Source organism: Corapipo altera, unplaced genomic scaffold (assembly GCF_003945725.1).
Source record: "Corapipo altera isolate COAL_440 unplaced genomic scaffold, ASM394572v1 48, whole genome shotgun sequence".
Classification (NCBI taxonomy): domain Eukaryota; kingdom Metazoa; phylum Chordata; class Aves; order Passeriformes; family Pipridae; genus Corapipo; species Corapipo altera.
In genome coordinates, this window is record NW_020884931.1 from 4632764 (window position 1) to 4648382 (window position 15619).

Here is a 15619-nt window from a genome sequence, read left to right on the forward strand (position 1 = left end):
TTTGTTGGATGAAATGGGGGAAGGCACATAGCACACGGACAGCCAAATGCTGCTCTCCACTGAGCAGGTGCTCCTGAAAAGTGAAACAAGGATTTGACAGAGTAAAACAATTGTGGATTAATAAAATGGCAGGGAGCAGGAAAGTAGCTTTTCATGCAGGGCCCTAAGTAATCCACATTGTCTGAATACACAGGAACATGAGGAGTTGAAGATGGAGAGGCAGGATCAGGATGGTCAATTGGAGGAGATATTGGCTTCTTAGCAGCTGGAACACTAATTTCTTTCAAACGTAAAAGTCAACAGATAACTAAGAGGGTTTTTTTCAGACCTAACCTTGCAATGTCCTATTTATTTTCAGTTGTTTTTAGAATGGGTTGCTGTTCTGAGACATCACCACTGCAGGTAGGGTGCAAACCCTTGGAGGCAAGTGATCCCTGGTTCCCTGTGACCAGTTACATTTTTATCATTATCATAATCTTCTTCTTCTTCATATGACCACTGCTCATTGAGGTCATGCCAGTCAGGGACAAAGGATGAAGACAGAGGGCAATGAGGATGGTTTGCAGTGCTAGGTATCAAATGGCTGTTGAGGGAACACCAAAATAAAGAGTAGAGGAGAGGTGGACAGCAGAGACCTGCTGTACAGTGTTTCTGACCCGTTGTCTGGAAGCAACTAACCCCTGTAAAGGATAAGATGTGCTTATGGATGTCTGGGAATTGGTCTCATCCCAGGTCTGTCATAGACTTATTAACTTAAACTCCCTAGGTTATGGGTTTTTTTGCAATTTACAACATTTGAATGGAATTTCTATCTTCAAAGCTGTGTGGACACAAGGGGCTTTACATATTTCATGGAACATTCATATTACTACAATTAATGTATTTCAGAGTTACCCATCAAAAGAGGTGTGGCCAACAGGTCAAGGGAAGTGATTCTCCCCCTGTATTCTGCCATTATGAGACCCCACCTGGAGTGCTGCATCCAGCTCTGGGGTCCCCAGCACCAGAAAGATGTGAACCTATCTCAGCAGGGCCACAGGAGGGCCAGGAAAGAAGGCTAAAGCACCTCTCCTATGAACACAGGCTGAGAAAGCTGGGATTGTTCAGCCTGGAGAAGGCTCTGGGTAGACCTTATTGCACCTTCCAGTGCCTAAAAGGGGCCAAGAAGAAAGCTGGAGAGGGACTTTCTACATTAACAGGTAGTGATAGGACAGGGGGGAATGGCTTTAAAGTGAAAGAGGATAGGTTTAGACTAGATATTAGGAAAAAATTCTTTATTGTGAGGGTGGTGAGGTGCTGGAACGGGTCTCCCAGAGAAGCTGTGGATGCCCCATCCCTGGAAGTGTTCAAGGATGGGCTGGATGGGGCTCTGAGCAATCTAGTTTCGTGGAAGGTGTCCCTGCTCATGGCAAGTGGGATGGAAATAGATAATCTTTAAGGTTCCTTCCAACCTAAACTATTCCATGATTGTATGACCATAGTATGTGGCCTGCTCCACTTGTAACTGCACACTTGCCCACTTTATCAGATTTGGAATTGTGAAATCTCTCTGGAAACCTCTTTTTATATTTTTTTTTTTTGGGGGGGGGGGGGGGGTGCAGTAGGGTGGGGTGCAGGGGGCGGGGGCTTATAAAATGCTCTGTTTGGTTCTGGTTTTAGTTACTCGAAGGTGCTGCAAGGTCTCCCCGGAGCCTCCCCTTCTCCAGGCTGAACAGCAGCTTTCCCTGTTACTTGGGGTTATTTGGGGGTCCCTTCCCTGAGGGAGACACTTGAGGGTCTAGGAGTAGAAGGCTGGAGAGGCGCAGGGGCAGCAATACTCCGACGGGAGCAGCCAGCGACGCTTGGGGCCGGGAAGGAGGGAGTTGGAGCAGCAGGGAGTGAGGGCAGCAGGCGGCGAGGGCAGCAAGGGCAGCAGGGAGTGAGGGCAGCAGGCGGCGAGGGCAGCAGAGAGCGGGGACAGCAGGAGCCGAGGGCAGCGAGGAGTGAGGGCGGCGGGGACTGAGGGCGGCGGGGACTGAGGGCGGCGGGGACTGAGGGCGGCGGGCCGGTGACCGCTGACAGCCGGCCCGCTGGGGCCCGGCCCGGCCACGCATGCGCGGATCCAGAGTCCTGTTGCCGGGGATCGTAAGTTTGGGCCGGGACCGCCCGTGCGGTGACGGGACGGGACGGGTAGAAGGGAAGGGGAGGGGAAAGCAGAGGAGAGGCTGCCCCGGCGCAGGTAAGGGAGGGCGGGAGCGGCGCTGTGCGGGGCCGCGGGGACGGGACAGGACGGGACGGGACGGTATGGGATAGGAGGGGAGTAAGCGAAGCGAGCCCGGGTCCTCCTCAGAGGGACCCCGGCCCTCGGCGGGCTCGGGGCGGGCAGCGCCGGCGAGGCAGTTCCGGGCCGCCCCCTCCCCGCGGGGGGCTGAGCCAGCCCACCCTCCTTCTGGAGCTGAGGGACCGGTCCCTGCGCCAGTGGCGAGCCCGGGGCTTTCCAGTGTGCGCCTGGGAAAACCGGCCCTGCCCGCCCCGGTTCCACGCCCTGCGGGAGCCGGGAACACTGCCGTGGTCCCGGCCCAAAGCGGGAGCCGGTTTCCCGTGTCTGGACCCCCCTTGCTGCTGCACTGCCCCGCCCGTGGGAGGTCTTCCCCTGCCCTTTATCTTCCCGGCAGCTGGCTTGCTTAAAAATAATGGCTTTCGAGAATTGGAAGCCGGGTCTGATAAGCTCTGATAAGAGCCCATGTGTTACTTACGAGCTCTGCCGCTGTGCTCATTTCCAAAGTCTCTTCGAAAATGTCTTCTCTTCCGTCAGCACTAAATTTCAGCGCTTAGAAAGCAACGGCACAACTTTCGTGTGGGATTTTTTTTTTCCCCTCTCTCTTTTTTTTTTTTTTTTTTTCTGTGATAAAACACATCAGTTGGGACAAGATTTTTTCCCTAGCGTGTCGCACAGTCTAGCATTTAGTAAATGCTGTTTTGAGAGGAGTATTCCATGCTGTTTTTCTGCTGTTTGAAAGGAGAATTTGTAGTTATTGGTGTTCTTGTTTTGTTTTGTTTTCAGTGTCCAGAATAGCGCTGTCGTCAGAGACGTGCATTCCTCTTACAGAGGCATGGTATCCCAAAAGTAGTGTCCCGGGACCTGTGTGATGAGGACCTACGATATTTGCTTTTGAAGGATTCAGTTTTTTTGGGGAATGGTTTCCTTACGAATTTATCAGTCAGAAGTCTGTTCTACGTGAGGCGCTACATGGGAATCATCAAGTTAATGAGATCCATGAAAAGAAATATTTGAAGTGAGAAACCCCAAAATTAACAAGAAATTGCCCTCACTGTGCCAAAAAGCCTTTTCTATCAATAGGCAAATCTTGTGTGTTCTTGTTACTACGTTATCTGAGCAGGTCAGTTAAATAAAGTGAGGTAGATGACTGTTCCCTTAGAAATACTGTTTGTTCTTTCTTGTTTGTGATATGCTGTAATTACTGTGCTGTTCTTTCAGTCAAATTATTTTGAGAAAGGAAAATCACACAGGATTTCAAGAACAGATAGGACCATATGTATTTGTGTAGTAGTTCTTTTCTATTTGTCAATAATCGCAAGGTTTTGACATTTGAATACACAGTTCACAATCAGGTGCGTTCACATGCCCATCAACTAGGCACAAAATCTTCAAACTGCTGTTGGTGTAATAACTAATGCCCTTTGTGTTTCCCAGAATCAGAATCCAGGCTGGAATAAGTAGTTTGATGTTATAGATTAAATAATAGAGAAGGTTTTTTGAGGGGGAAGTCTTCTGTAGTCTTCCTCAGATGTCTGTAGAGGATGTGGTTTGTTAGATGTCTGGAATTCTTCACTGGGCACTGCTGGTAACTGAACCTGTCAGTTATTGCGAAATACTTTACATGTGAAGGGGAAAGATTGTCAAAGACACCTTCTCTTCTGAAGCAGTTTCGTGCTTGGATCTTCCTGCACTTGTTATACTTGTAATATTAGTACATCTCACAGGTACCAATCAGGCTTTTCACAAGGTTGTTTCACCTTTTCATTTCTTTTCTTTTTTTTTTTTTTTTTTTTTAAGGGAAAGACAAAATGAACCCTTTCTTTTTTCTGGGTTTTGGACATTCTCACCTGGTCCACTTCCGGAATAGAAGTGAACTTTTCAACTCAACAAATGAGACCTACTGCTACAGCACTGCCCAGGGCAGCACGGTGCTCCAAGGAGTAACTTTTGGCGGAATCCCGACGGTCCTGCTGCTTGACGTAACCTTCTTTTTTGTAAGCCCAGTTTATGCTTCTTGTGTTGAAAATAGTTCTGGCCTTTTCAAAAGTTAAAATTTTCAGAATTCTCTTATTTATCAGGTTGGGGTTTGTTTCTGAGAGTCTTCAGAATAAGAAATGAGCTACGGCCATCCTGGGAACATCAGAGCACTTTTCAGGTGTTGATAAATGTTTGCATACAGGTGGGACTACAGTGTTACTGTTTGTTGGACGTGTAGATGTAGGGAGAGTGCAACATCTGTGTATGGAGTAGTGGAGAGCTTTGTTGTGGTAGCTTAAATTTCTATGTTTTATCTTAACTGCAAGAACATTCAGGTTTAAGTACTGGATACCTTTCCAGGAAGGTGACACCATTGCTAACTTGATTGTTGTTCAAAAGGTAATAAAGTGTGGAAAATCTGTCATTTCACCAACTTTTTAAAAATTAGATTTCATGAAGCTGTTGAGGAACTAGTGTACTGATCAACTCAATTCTGACAAAAGGCAGAATAGGATGAGTTGCTACCTGGAGCTCCAGGACAGACCTGAGACTGCAATAAAACTTATGGTTATTTCTGTAAGTTTGGCCTAGGTGGTCTTCAGCCCCCACAAACAGGGCTGCAGACACGCTGCAAAGTGGCCTGATAAATGTATTTGTGGTAGTAAAATCAGACTAAAAGGATACCATAGTTCCTGAGTTCTAGAAAGCTATTGTAAAGAAACTTAAAGTACCTGTGTAAGGTTGGAGCTGGTAGTTCTGTAGGAATGTAGAGAGTGTTCCTAAAAGTTACATAATGGGATTCTTTGCTATTGATTTAGTGTATGCAGCATGCTACCATAAATCCATTTTCTGAGGATGTACATTATTTACAGCTCTCTGTGCCTCATGGCACAGCATTTAATAACATTTAGTTGAAGTGTTTGGAGGGACTTTCTTTTTTTAAAGTTGTGACTGAATTTTAAGACGCTGAGTCTCAGCTTTGGAGTTCCTTGCTGTTGAACTCTGCTCTCCAACAGCATAAGGTAGAGAGTTATAGGCACTGTAGAAGGCTCCTCTCTTCTTCAAATACCGAGTACTGCAATTTATTTAGCAACTCTTGTGTTTCTATTTTCATGACACATTTAATGCAGATCCCTTTAGTAACTGTCAGCTGATGGATTTCTGAAGTAGGCTGGTTTCCAGAGGAAGTGAGTTTTATGTATTGCATTCTCTTCACATTTTTGTCTGTGAGTCCCTCCTCATAACTGTAGAATACTGTAGCCAAGTATTCTGCAGTTGTCACAGAGTCTAGAGAACTTTCCTGCTTGCATCAAGGTTAGTGGTCAGATGAAGGAGGAAGATAATTAATCTTCCCTGTTGGTGGAAGGCTCTCATAAGAAGGTTGTATTCATTGTGAAATGTGGAAATTAGCTCTGTAATCTTAATATGTAGATAATCCTGACATGTGTCCTGGCTGACCGGTTGGTATTTGATCCCAGTAAGTTACATCACTAACACCACTTTCTAGCCAAACAGGTATGGGATGTAAGAAGAACTGGAAGGTGAGGGCATAGGCTACATATGCATAGAAAACAGGCCTTGTTACTTCAGCTTCGTTGCTTTGTGTAGAGCAACTTCTTTCTTTAAAAAAAAAAAAAAAGAAATGTATCTATGAAATACATAATGATGGGGTTTTCTCCTTGTTTTCTGAGTCACTTTCAAAAAGCAAAAATAGGGGAGGAGATTAAAAAATACATTGCAGAGATCAAGTATAAGTTACTGGGGTTTGAGAGTTATAATAATATATTACTTTGGATAAAAATAATTCTTACACTTGCAAAAATATTTGAGCTCCTGTCAGCCTGTTTACATCACTGTTTGAAAATCAAGTAAAATTGCAAATCTCCCATCATAGTTCTGGTCATTAAGTGATGAATAATAGTAAAAGTGTGTGCATGAAAATTTTTACTTCTTCTCAAGTGCTACTTGCTCTTTTCCTGTCATAAACCTTCATGCACTTGCAGTTCAGAACTAGTTTTGCATGCAGTTCTCCTCCTTTTTAAGTTAGAACAGGAAGGCAGATGTCCTGATCCTTTGATCCCAGATGGGTTGGTCTATAGCATGACTGGCATGTGATGTGTTGGCTGGCATGTGATAATTGATTTAGGAGCTAGGACAGCATTTTTTGACAGTTCTTATAATAATTATTATGAAATAGGAAAAATAAATATTCAAAAGTATTTCTTTTTATTTTCTAGATTTTAATATTACTGTTTTCCATTATAAGAAAGAGATTCTGGGACTACGGTCGTGTTGCTCTGGTGTCAGAAGTTGAAAGGTAAAAATGCTATGCAATCAGACTGATTTGTTGAAACCTTTTGGGGAATGTGGAAGTACAGTAAATGGCTTAAAATAAGTGCATTTGTGTCAGTTAGATATGTTTGTAATCACATGCACATGTTTGTTAAAAATGTCCTCACGCTGCTTTGTGTGAAACACATCCCACTCACAGAGTTAGTTTGTGGTTTCAGTCAGAAGTTGTGTGTCTGCCATTGTCATGAATTTCATTCTGCATTTGTGAGTTAAGGAAGTGGAGGTAAGAAAATAGGCTACTTGTCTGCTAACGTGCTGCACACTGATGTTTGCAGTGTGTTTCTGTGATAGAAGGATGCTGGTTTGTTTATCTTGGCTCAAGACTTATATCTTTCCCAGAGCTTCCTGTGTAGCCTGCGCCATAAAATTTCTAAAGGATTCAAAAATAAAAATATATCACTGCAGGTTTCTGAAATTCTTCACTGATTTTTAGTAATACTACAAATGAGCTTTTGACTGTTATTTTTTTAAGTATTTTTTTTCTGCGGGGTGATTTGTTGTGATGTTTAAAAGCTAAGTTATCTATGAAGTGGGTAAACTTTAACAGTGAGCCTCTTCCTGGTATTACTGCTGTAACCAAGTTGTGGTAAATTCACAACTGAGCAACAGCAGAGAACTCAAAGCCTGTTTTTAGGTGTAATAATCCATGTACAGTTGTGAAATGTAGATGACGTAAAATAAGATGGGCAATAACTGAGAAGTCTTTAATCCAGATAGCTCAGGCAGCAAGCATGAAGGTGCTCTGGCATAGACTTCCACGTGGGCTGTGGAGGCCCTTGAGCAGTCAGACACCCAGGAGACCATGTTATTGTCCCTGCTGGACTGTGGCCTGAGCCAGACAGTCAAAATTATAGATATACCTGTGAATGCACTCCATTTTAACATGTGTTGTCCTGTAATTATGGGCACGTCACCATTGCAACATCTGATTGTTTCTTTTTAGCAACAAACTGAAAACAGGTACTCTGCTATTTTTGAGGCCTACAGAGTCTCTAAATGTTTCTGGCCTTGCTATGGAACTCTTTGTGTGAGGAGGTGGCCTTGCAGGTGAGGGATTTAATTGGGAGGAGCAATTCTGACTAGTGGCTCTACCATGGAGCAAGAAAGGTGGAGGAAAAAGAGGTGATGTCTTGTAATGAGGAAAGTCTGAACAGGAAGCCAGCTTACAAATTTGATCCGTGCTAGGCTCCCAAACCTGTGTTGCACTCTCTTACTTTACTGCAGTTTTAATATCCTCATAAAATGTTTTCTTTCCTGTTCAGTTATGTGCTCTCATGTCAGGAGCTCACGTGTCCACCTTTTTTAACATAAGACATACACAAGTTTCTATAAGTATTAGGCATATGCTACAAGCTGAAAACCACAGCTTTCATAAGTGAAAAAGTGGGTTTGTACTCCTTCCCTAGTTACTTCAGAATTCTTAAAATGGAAATAGTTCTGCAGAATCAACTGTTATTAAAGATACTTAAAAGCGTCATTTAATGTGTTTTAGTGAATCCAGATACAGCCGATTGTCAACATCTTCATCAATACCTGAAGATCTTGAACATGATAGGGTAAGTGTTCTAGAGTTTTGATAATACTTTTTAATGGAATGTGCTCTAATTTGCCATTCCATGTAGCCCAGTGAACAAGTCATTAAACTGGAAGACCATCTATATGTAAAAATCAATAAAACATTGTTCCCTGTGGTTTTTTCCATGTCATTAGCAGTATCTTGTGTTATTGTTCTTCAGTTTTATTGTTTTGTTTTGTTTTAATTTAGAGAGGGACTATATGTTAGAGTTTCAAAGAGGGAGAAAGAAAAAAGACTAGTATATAATTTGTCCTTAGATAAGAATTTAAAAGGTTACATCATGTTCACATTGCAAATAATACCTAGTTGCTCTTGATAGTACATTGTTTTCCTCACAAAGTTGAGAAAACTGCATGTGAGTGTGAGGCTGATTATAGTGCTCTGTACTCTTAATAATCAAACTGGTTTGGAGTGGAAGATAATTTTTTGACTAAACTTTTAATTGCTTCCTCCACAACCTTTCTGGAGTCTTTGAGCTGGTACATCTCTGTGATTTTGTGTTGCAGCTTCAGAATGTACCACGTAAGAGTTGTCCAGTGGTGGTAGCCTACATTTTAGCATTTTATACATTCATCAGCTTAATATCTAGCCTTGCAACTAATTATTTGTGTGAGCATCAAAAGCATACTAGTGTCTGATCAGGATTGCTCTGCTATTTGTGTAGTTTTCTTCATCTTTTTAAAACCCTAAAGCAACCTTAGCGGTTGAATAAAATGTCTCTATTTAGTTGAATAATGTTCACTTGAAAGAAGAGGCCTTTTGAGAGGGAAGGTTTTTTTGAACCATACTGGAACATTCAGTGAGATGTGCTCTCTGCTGCCCAGTTTCATAGGAGGATTTGTAAACCTAGATAAGAAGCCTTTCTGTTAATGTAATCACAGACTTGTTTCTAATTACTGTTTAACTGATTAACTTGTATTAGACTCATGGAGCTTATCCTTGAAATTGAAGAGTCTCTGGAAATGGTTTTGGAAAAATAATCACCTCTCCTGCTCCTAAACAAACCACTAAAAAAATTCTTTAGAAGCCTCAATCTTAACTTGTGTTCACTGGGATTTGGGCAGACTTGTATAAATTTAAGAAGCCCAAGCGATAAGTGTGAAAGTAATTAAAAAAACCCAACTCTTAAATACTGTCTGAAGACAGACACATTAAATACCTTGTGAAAAGTATGTAGAGTATTAGGTATTTTTCTGTATGTTTCTAAATGATGGTTTCAGAGCAACAAACTACCAGCTTTTTAGGGAAGAGGTTGGTTTAATAGAAACTCTTCTCTTTATTATACAGATTAGAGACTCTATTTTTTTCTAAGTTAGCTCCTAAAAACTTCTTTCCTTATTTATAGGGGTTTTGTTCTTGGATAACAGCTGCTTTTCGAATGCAGTAAGTATATGAAACAGAAATAGTCAGCTGTGGTTTGCTTCGATCTTTTTTAATTAAAATGGTGGTTTTCATTAAAAAATGTTGGGGTTTTTTTTAGATAGATAAAATTTAATACAAGCACTTATATAGGTGCATCTGGTTGGGAGAGAAAAGCAAATGAAAACAAGGTCAACTTATGGGAATACTTTTTCAGGATATAGTTGTCCTGCTAGCAGCCCAGGGACTTCCTGATTTTAGGACAATGTGTGAACCTAAGTGAATCTGTGGGATTTGTATGGATTCAGAGCTAATAATTATGCTCTAGACTTTTCCTCTTCAAAGAGTACTTTGTGGGTGTTCCCCTATTTGAAGGCCCAAGGCCCCGGGCAGGACGTGGGATTTCCCTGCAGGGGTTTCTATGGAGAACTGGTGGTTTATTTGGGGCTGGATTGACTAACTAGGAAAAGTCCATCCCACTGTTTCCCAGAAACCGACTGTTAGAGATGTGATGTTCATTCTCTGTATCTCTTGGGTCTTAGTAGATCATGGTGTTTAAAAATCAATTTAGAGCTTGGGTATATTTAGACAAAAAAGAGGTGGGGATTCAGCCTGTCTGTCTCCATTTATACTAGTTCAGTTCCTTCCTTTTCCTTCCTCTCCTATTTTAATGATTGATTCTACTGACAGTGGAGAGATGGTGAGAGTCAATTCCAAAGCCTGTTATATCTTCTGTTAACTGACTGTCATAAGGGTAAGGTGATTCTGTTGTAATTTTCCTCGTGGGGAGTCTTTATGGCAATGAGTGAATACTGTCAGAGCATGATCTTAAATTTTGAGAGCTGGACTTGTGACTATCATAAAACAAGAGGTCGCAGAAAATTACTTTGTCCTCTTTTAGTCTGATAAAAAAAGAATTCCGTGTCCTTCCATCTTAAATTCCCTCGTGTTAATTTCTATATGGTGATACACAAGACGCTTCTGGAACCTGAAATTATGCATGCAAGGACACAGCCATGTTGAAAACCAGCAGAGACTGATGGGGATGTCACTGGGTAGACTGAGAATTTAGTGTATGAGTATATAAACCACCCCCAAAGAGACTAAGGAGACTGACCACGTGCTTTTCTGTCTGTGATGCAGCGATGACGAGATTCACGAGAGATGTGGTGAAGATGCCATTCACTACCTTGCCTTCCAGCGCCACATCATCTGCTTGTTGATTACTGTCAGCATTTTGTCTGTGTGTGTGATATTACCTGTCAACCTGTCGGGTGATCTCCTTGGTAAGAATCTTTTTTTTTTTGGTTGTTGTTATTCTGAGAAGAATTTTATATTTTTATATCATTGTAAAAGCTTTTAGTTTTTCTTTTTTTTTTTTTTTTTTTTGCTAAACTTTATAAGGTGGTGTTGTGTTTGCCTGCCTGTGATGGGTGGACCGTGGCTGGATGCCAGGCACTCACTGAAGCTGCTCTGTCACTCCCCTCCACAAGTGGACAGGGGAGAGAAAACACAGTGAAAGGTTCCTGAGCTGAGATAAGGGCTGGGAGAGATCACCCACTGGATGCTGTCATGGGCAAAACAGACTCAACGTGGGGATATTAGCTGAATTTATTAATAACAGAATCAGAGCAGGATAATGAGAAGTAAAATAAATCTTAAAAATGCCTTCCCCCCACCCCTCCCTCCTTCCAGGGCTCTACCTCCTCCCTCCCAGTGGCACAGGGAGGTGGGGAGTGGGAATTATTGTCAGTTCATCACACGTTCTGCTACTGCTCAGGGTGAAGAGTCCTTCCTCTGCTCCAGTGTGGGGCCCTTCCCATGGGAGACAATTCTCCATGAACTTTTCCAGCATGGGTCACTCTTCCACGGGGTGCAGTTCTTCTGGCACAGCCTGCTCCAACATGGGTGCTCCACAGGGTCACAGGTCCTGCTGGCAAACCTGATCAAGTGTGGGCTCCTCTCTCCACAGGTCTGCAGGTTCTTGCCAGGATCCTGCTCCAGTACGATTTTCCACGGGTTCACAGCCCTCTCTCAGGCATGGGCTCCTCCATGGGCTGCAGGTGGATCTCTGCACCCCCATTAACCTCCATGGGCTGCAAGGGCACAGCTGCCTCACCATGGTGTTCACCATGGGCCGCAGAGGAGTCTGTGCTCTGTCACCTGGAGCACCTCCTCCCCCTCCCTCTCCACTGACCCTGGTGTCTGCAGAGTTGCTCCTCTCACGTATTCCCACTCCGCTCCTTTCTGGCCGCAGTTACATCTGCACAAGAACTTTTTTCTCCTTCTTAAATGTGTTATCACAGAGGTGTTACTGTCATTCCTCCTTGGCTTGGCCTTGGCCAGAGGTGGGTCCGTCCTGGAGCCAGCTGGCATTGGCTCCGATGGACATGGGGGAAGCTTCTAGAAGCTTTGCACAGAAGTGACCCCCCCCTCTACCAAAACCTGGCCAAGCAAACCTAACACATCCCCTCAGTCTGATGTGAAATTTATATGAATACAGTGTTCTTTAAGCAGTTGCCAGAAACAAGATTGCAGAACACGTGCAGACATAGATGGCTGGACTCAAAAGGCTCAAGGCAGGATTAATTTTACCTATGCCCTCTTACCTGGTGTTTATCTAGGCACTCATTGTGTTTTTTATTGGTGATGATTGACAGTAGAAACCGTTGTCACAGCCGAGAAATCTCTTTCTAGTATCTAGTCTGAACCTCTTTTGCTGCATTTTAAAATCACTTTTTTGACCTGTCACTGGTGATAATAGATTATTCTTTTCTTCTTTACAAAATCCTTGTAGCTGCTTGAGGGTTATAAATTCTTCTGGGCTTTTTCCTCTTTTTTGTAAACCAGACCAATTAATTTGGTCATTAATGAGAAATGTTTTCCATTTGGCTGATCATAAAATCATCAGCCATGACTTGAATTTTTGTTTCAATCTAGCTGGACTGTCTCCTGTTGTTCCTTTCTGTTTTGTAAAGCAGGAGAGTACAGCTTCTGTTTTTCTCCATTAGCTTTTGTGATCCTAGGAAATACAGCTGAAAAAAAAAGTTTTAGTGTCTCTCCCTTTTTTCCTCCCCTTCCACTGTAAGTTGATTTTGTGCATTTGCAGTTCTTTCAGTTGTGATGACTTAACTTGAAATGTGGTTTAACAATCTATGCTAGAGGATTGTTTACCTTTCCAGATACACTTACCTCTTTTTCCTTTGTGAACATTTACTCAATTTTCACTCACTTGCCTTATCATTTTTTTAAAATACTTGACAGTTTAGAGAAATAATGTCATATAAACTCTCTCATTTTTGACCTTAGCAAGGTTATCAGCAGTGTTCTGTCAACACTGAATTAATGCAACTTAAAAGCCTGAGATAAGAAATCAGTTAAGATGGAAGAAAAATGTGAAGGAAATATGTTCAACCCCTAAACAATGTTATTAATGGACATGAAAGGAGATTGAAGGGAGAAAGGGAACTGCTGCAAAGATGTACTGTTCAGATTTTTAAAACAATCTACTACTTCTCTTGATGGTTTGAATGTAGTGGCTTTTTTTCCTACTTTAAAATGCAATAGAGAGTAAACCAGCATTGATTATGATTCTGTATCTTTTTATCAATGAACTTGCTCAGCATTAAAAAGAAATATATTATCATCTTTAAAAACTAGAATAAAAGCTGACTTTCTGGTAGTTTACTGTGAATGTTACACCAGCAAATTATGCTAATTTTTTTGTTCTTAGATAAAGATCCCTACAGTTTTGGAAGAACAACTATAGTGAACTTACAAACTGGGTAAGTAAGTCTTTCAGAGTACCTTTATGCTTGTGTTAGTTTTCTGCCACCGTCTCTAAACACAAGAACTGACACTTGCAGGGTGGCTTCTGGGGTCAGAGTAACTTATTCACAACTTATTCACACTTGATTGACTGAAACTGGGATATGTTCTGCTTCAGGCTGTGCACTTACAGTGCTGATAAGAAATCTTGAGACTTGGCTTCTACTCACTCAGCTCTTACTTCTTACACTGCGTTTCTTTTGGCTAATGACTGCACATCTAGTGATATTATTTTCAGAAATTTCCACATTGAAAGAAACCATGTTTCATAAAGAAAGTAAAGCTGACAACTTTACTAGAATGTGTAACTTGGATGATATAAATTCCCTTACCTTAGATTTCTGTGTGTGCATATCTCTCTAATCTGAGATTGCAGTTAAAATTGCTTCTGTGTGTTTTAAAAACAGTCTGTAAAATAGTTGAAATACAAAGCTGTATAAGTCTTCTGGCTTATTACTTGATCAATCCACATCCATCCATGATACAATGTCCAATAGAGTTTCTGCCAATGCACTTTGCTTTTATAACCATGTTATGAAACTTAGTAACTAGTAGGGATTTTTTTGCTCAGTGCTTGGTTTTTTTATCTGTGAAATAGGTTCCTGTATTTTAGGTTAATTATAATTATTAATGCTCTTCACAAAACTGAAGAACTGTTCACAGAACAGAACATCTCTAAGCTTTGAAGAAGGAACTATTAAGGAAAAGAATTTATGTTGAGGCTGTTTTCAGCTGTGCTCAAGGAGAGTTCAATTATGCACTCAGCACAGTAAATAATAAGGCAAATTAAAACCATTTTGGCAAATAGCATCATGTGTGCTATTGGCCATCTGGCTGGGAAGGTGCCAGCCAAACACTTCCTAAACATGTCCATGTCATAGAATAACTATTTTCTTTGTAGGTTAACTACCCACAGAATAGTATGATAAGCAAGTAACTCTCCCTGTTGGCTGTCCAAGGCATCTGCATAGGCATGACTGACTACCAGTAACTGCTTTTTTTTCCTGTTTTGTGTTCAGTGAAAGGTTCTGATGTGATTAGCATTTTGACAGCTACTTACATCAGTTGGACAGTTGGTTCTTCCTGTTTTTCATATTCATAACATTTTTTCTGACAGCAATAATCTTCTTTGGCTGCACACGGTTTTTGCTGTTGTTTACCTGATTCTGACTGTTGTCTTCATGAGACATCACATGAAGTATGTCACATATAAAGAAGAAAACATAGTAAGTTTCTGTACTGGGCTGAAGGAAAACGTAGAGCATATTTGCCAGTGGATAATGCTAAAAAAGCAGATTGCTAAGAGGCTCCTGTGTGCTAGACTGTGACATAAATGTGAAGGAATTCACTGAAAGCAATGCTATACTGAGTCAATGGTGAAAATGGAAGGAGAGGAGGGGGTTGGGGAAGGATTTGTGAAATTTTACTGTAACCTATTATCAGTGTAGAAGGTGCTGTCTTAAATACACGCAGCTCCCACCAAACCCAAAATTTCCTACATTTTTCCCCCCTCTACCACACAGCTGCTTGTACTGTGTCACTGCCTTCCATATATTCTTGTTTTCTGTGATGTGATTTCTCAAAATTTGACTTGCATTTTCTCTCACAGGTTAAGCGCACACTGTTTATAACTGGTATTCCAAAAAGTGCCAATGAAGACATAATACAAAGCCATTTCATGTAAGTTCCATACTTGGGTAATTAGAATCATAGAATGGTTTGAGTTGGAAGGGACCTTAAAGGTCATCTAGTTCCAACCCCCCTGCCATGTGCAGGGACACCTTCTGCTGGACCAGGTTGCTCAGAACCCCATCCAATGTGGCCTTGAACAATTCCAAGGATGGGGCTGGAAGTCCACAGCTTCTCTGAGTAACCTTTTCCAGTGCCTCACAGTAAAGGATTTCTTCCTCATATCTGATCTAAACCTATTTTCTTTCAGTTTAAAGCCCTTCTCCCTTGTCCTATTAGTACATGCCCTGATAAAAAACCTCTCTCTGTCTTTTATGAAAAACAGGAGATTTAAAATTGTCCTAGTAGTTTTACCTGACCAAGCAGATATGTTTTTTGAATTTTGCACTGTTTAAAATTCCTGTTATAGTATATCTGTGTTCTAAAAGCATATCTTATTCCTTAGCCAGCACTGAGAAAAGACTATATTTCAGTGAAGTTAGTTAGCTGATCTTAAAATCAGAAGATAAGACAGGGGCTGTGTATCCACACTTTCCATTCATGCTCCCACATGACCTTTACTTGGAATAATGCTGTGC

At 41.7% G+C, this 15619-nt stretch overlaps 1 protein-coding gene across 5 annotated transcripts in view; it reads left to right on the plus strand.

The window, feature by feature from the left end:
- Positions 1-2041: 2041 nt before the first annotated feature.
- Positions 2042-15619, plus strand: part of TMEM63A (transmembrane protein 63A) — a 33241-nt gene continuing 19663 nt past the window's right edge. For 2 of the 5 annotated variants that reach the window (XM_027659265.1, XM_027659261.1), the window contains exons 1-10: positions 2117-2218; positions 3044-3380; positions 4058-4254; positions 6475-6554; positions 8082-8145; positions 9511-9548; positions 10668-10810; positions 13258-13309; positions 14470-14578; positions 14962-15032. In XM_027659265.1, the coding sequence (XP_027515066.1) occupies positions 4069-4254; positions 6475-6554; positions 8082-8145; positions 9511-9548; positions 10668-10810; positions 13258-13309; positions 14470-14578; positions 14962-15032 (743 nt within the window). In that variant the 5' untranslated portion in view covers positions 2117-2218; positions 3044-3380; positions 4058-4068. Of the gene's footprint in view, positions 2219-3043; positions 3381-4057; positions 4255-6474; positions 6555-8081; positions 8146-9510; positions 9549-10667; positions 10811-13257; positions 13310-14469; positions 14579-14961; positions 15033-15619 lie in introns of all 5 variants that reach the window. The other 3 variants (XM_027659262.1, XM_027659264.1, XM_027659263.1) reach the window with 3 other exon arrangements.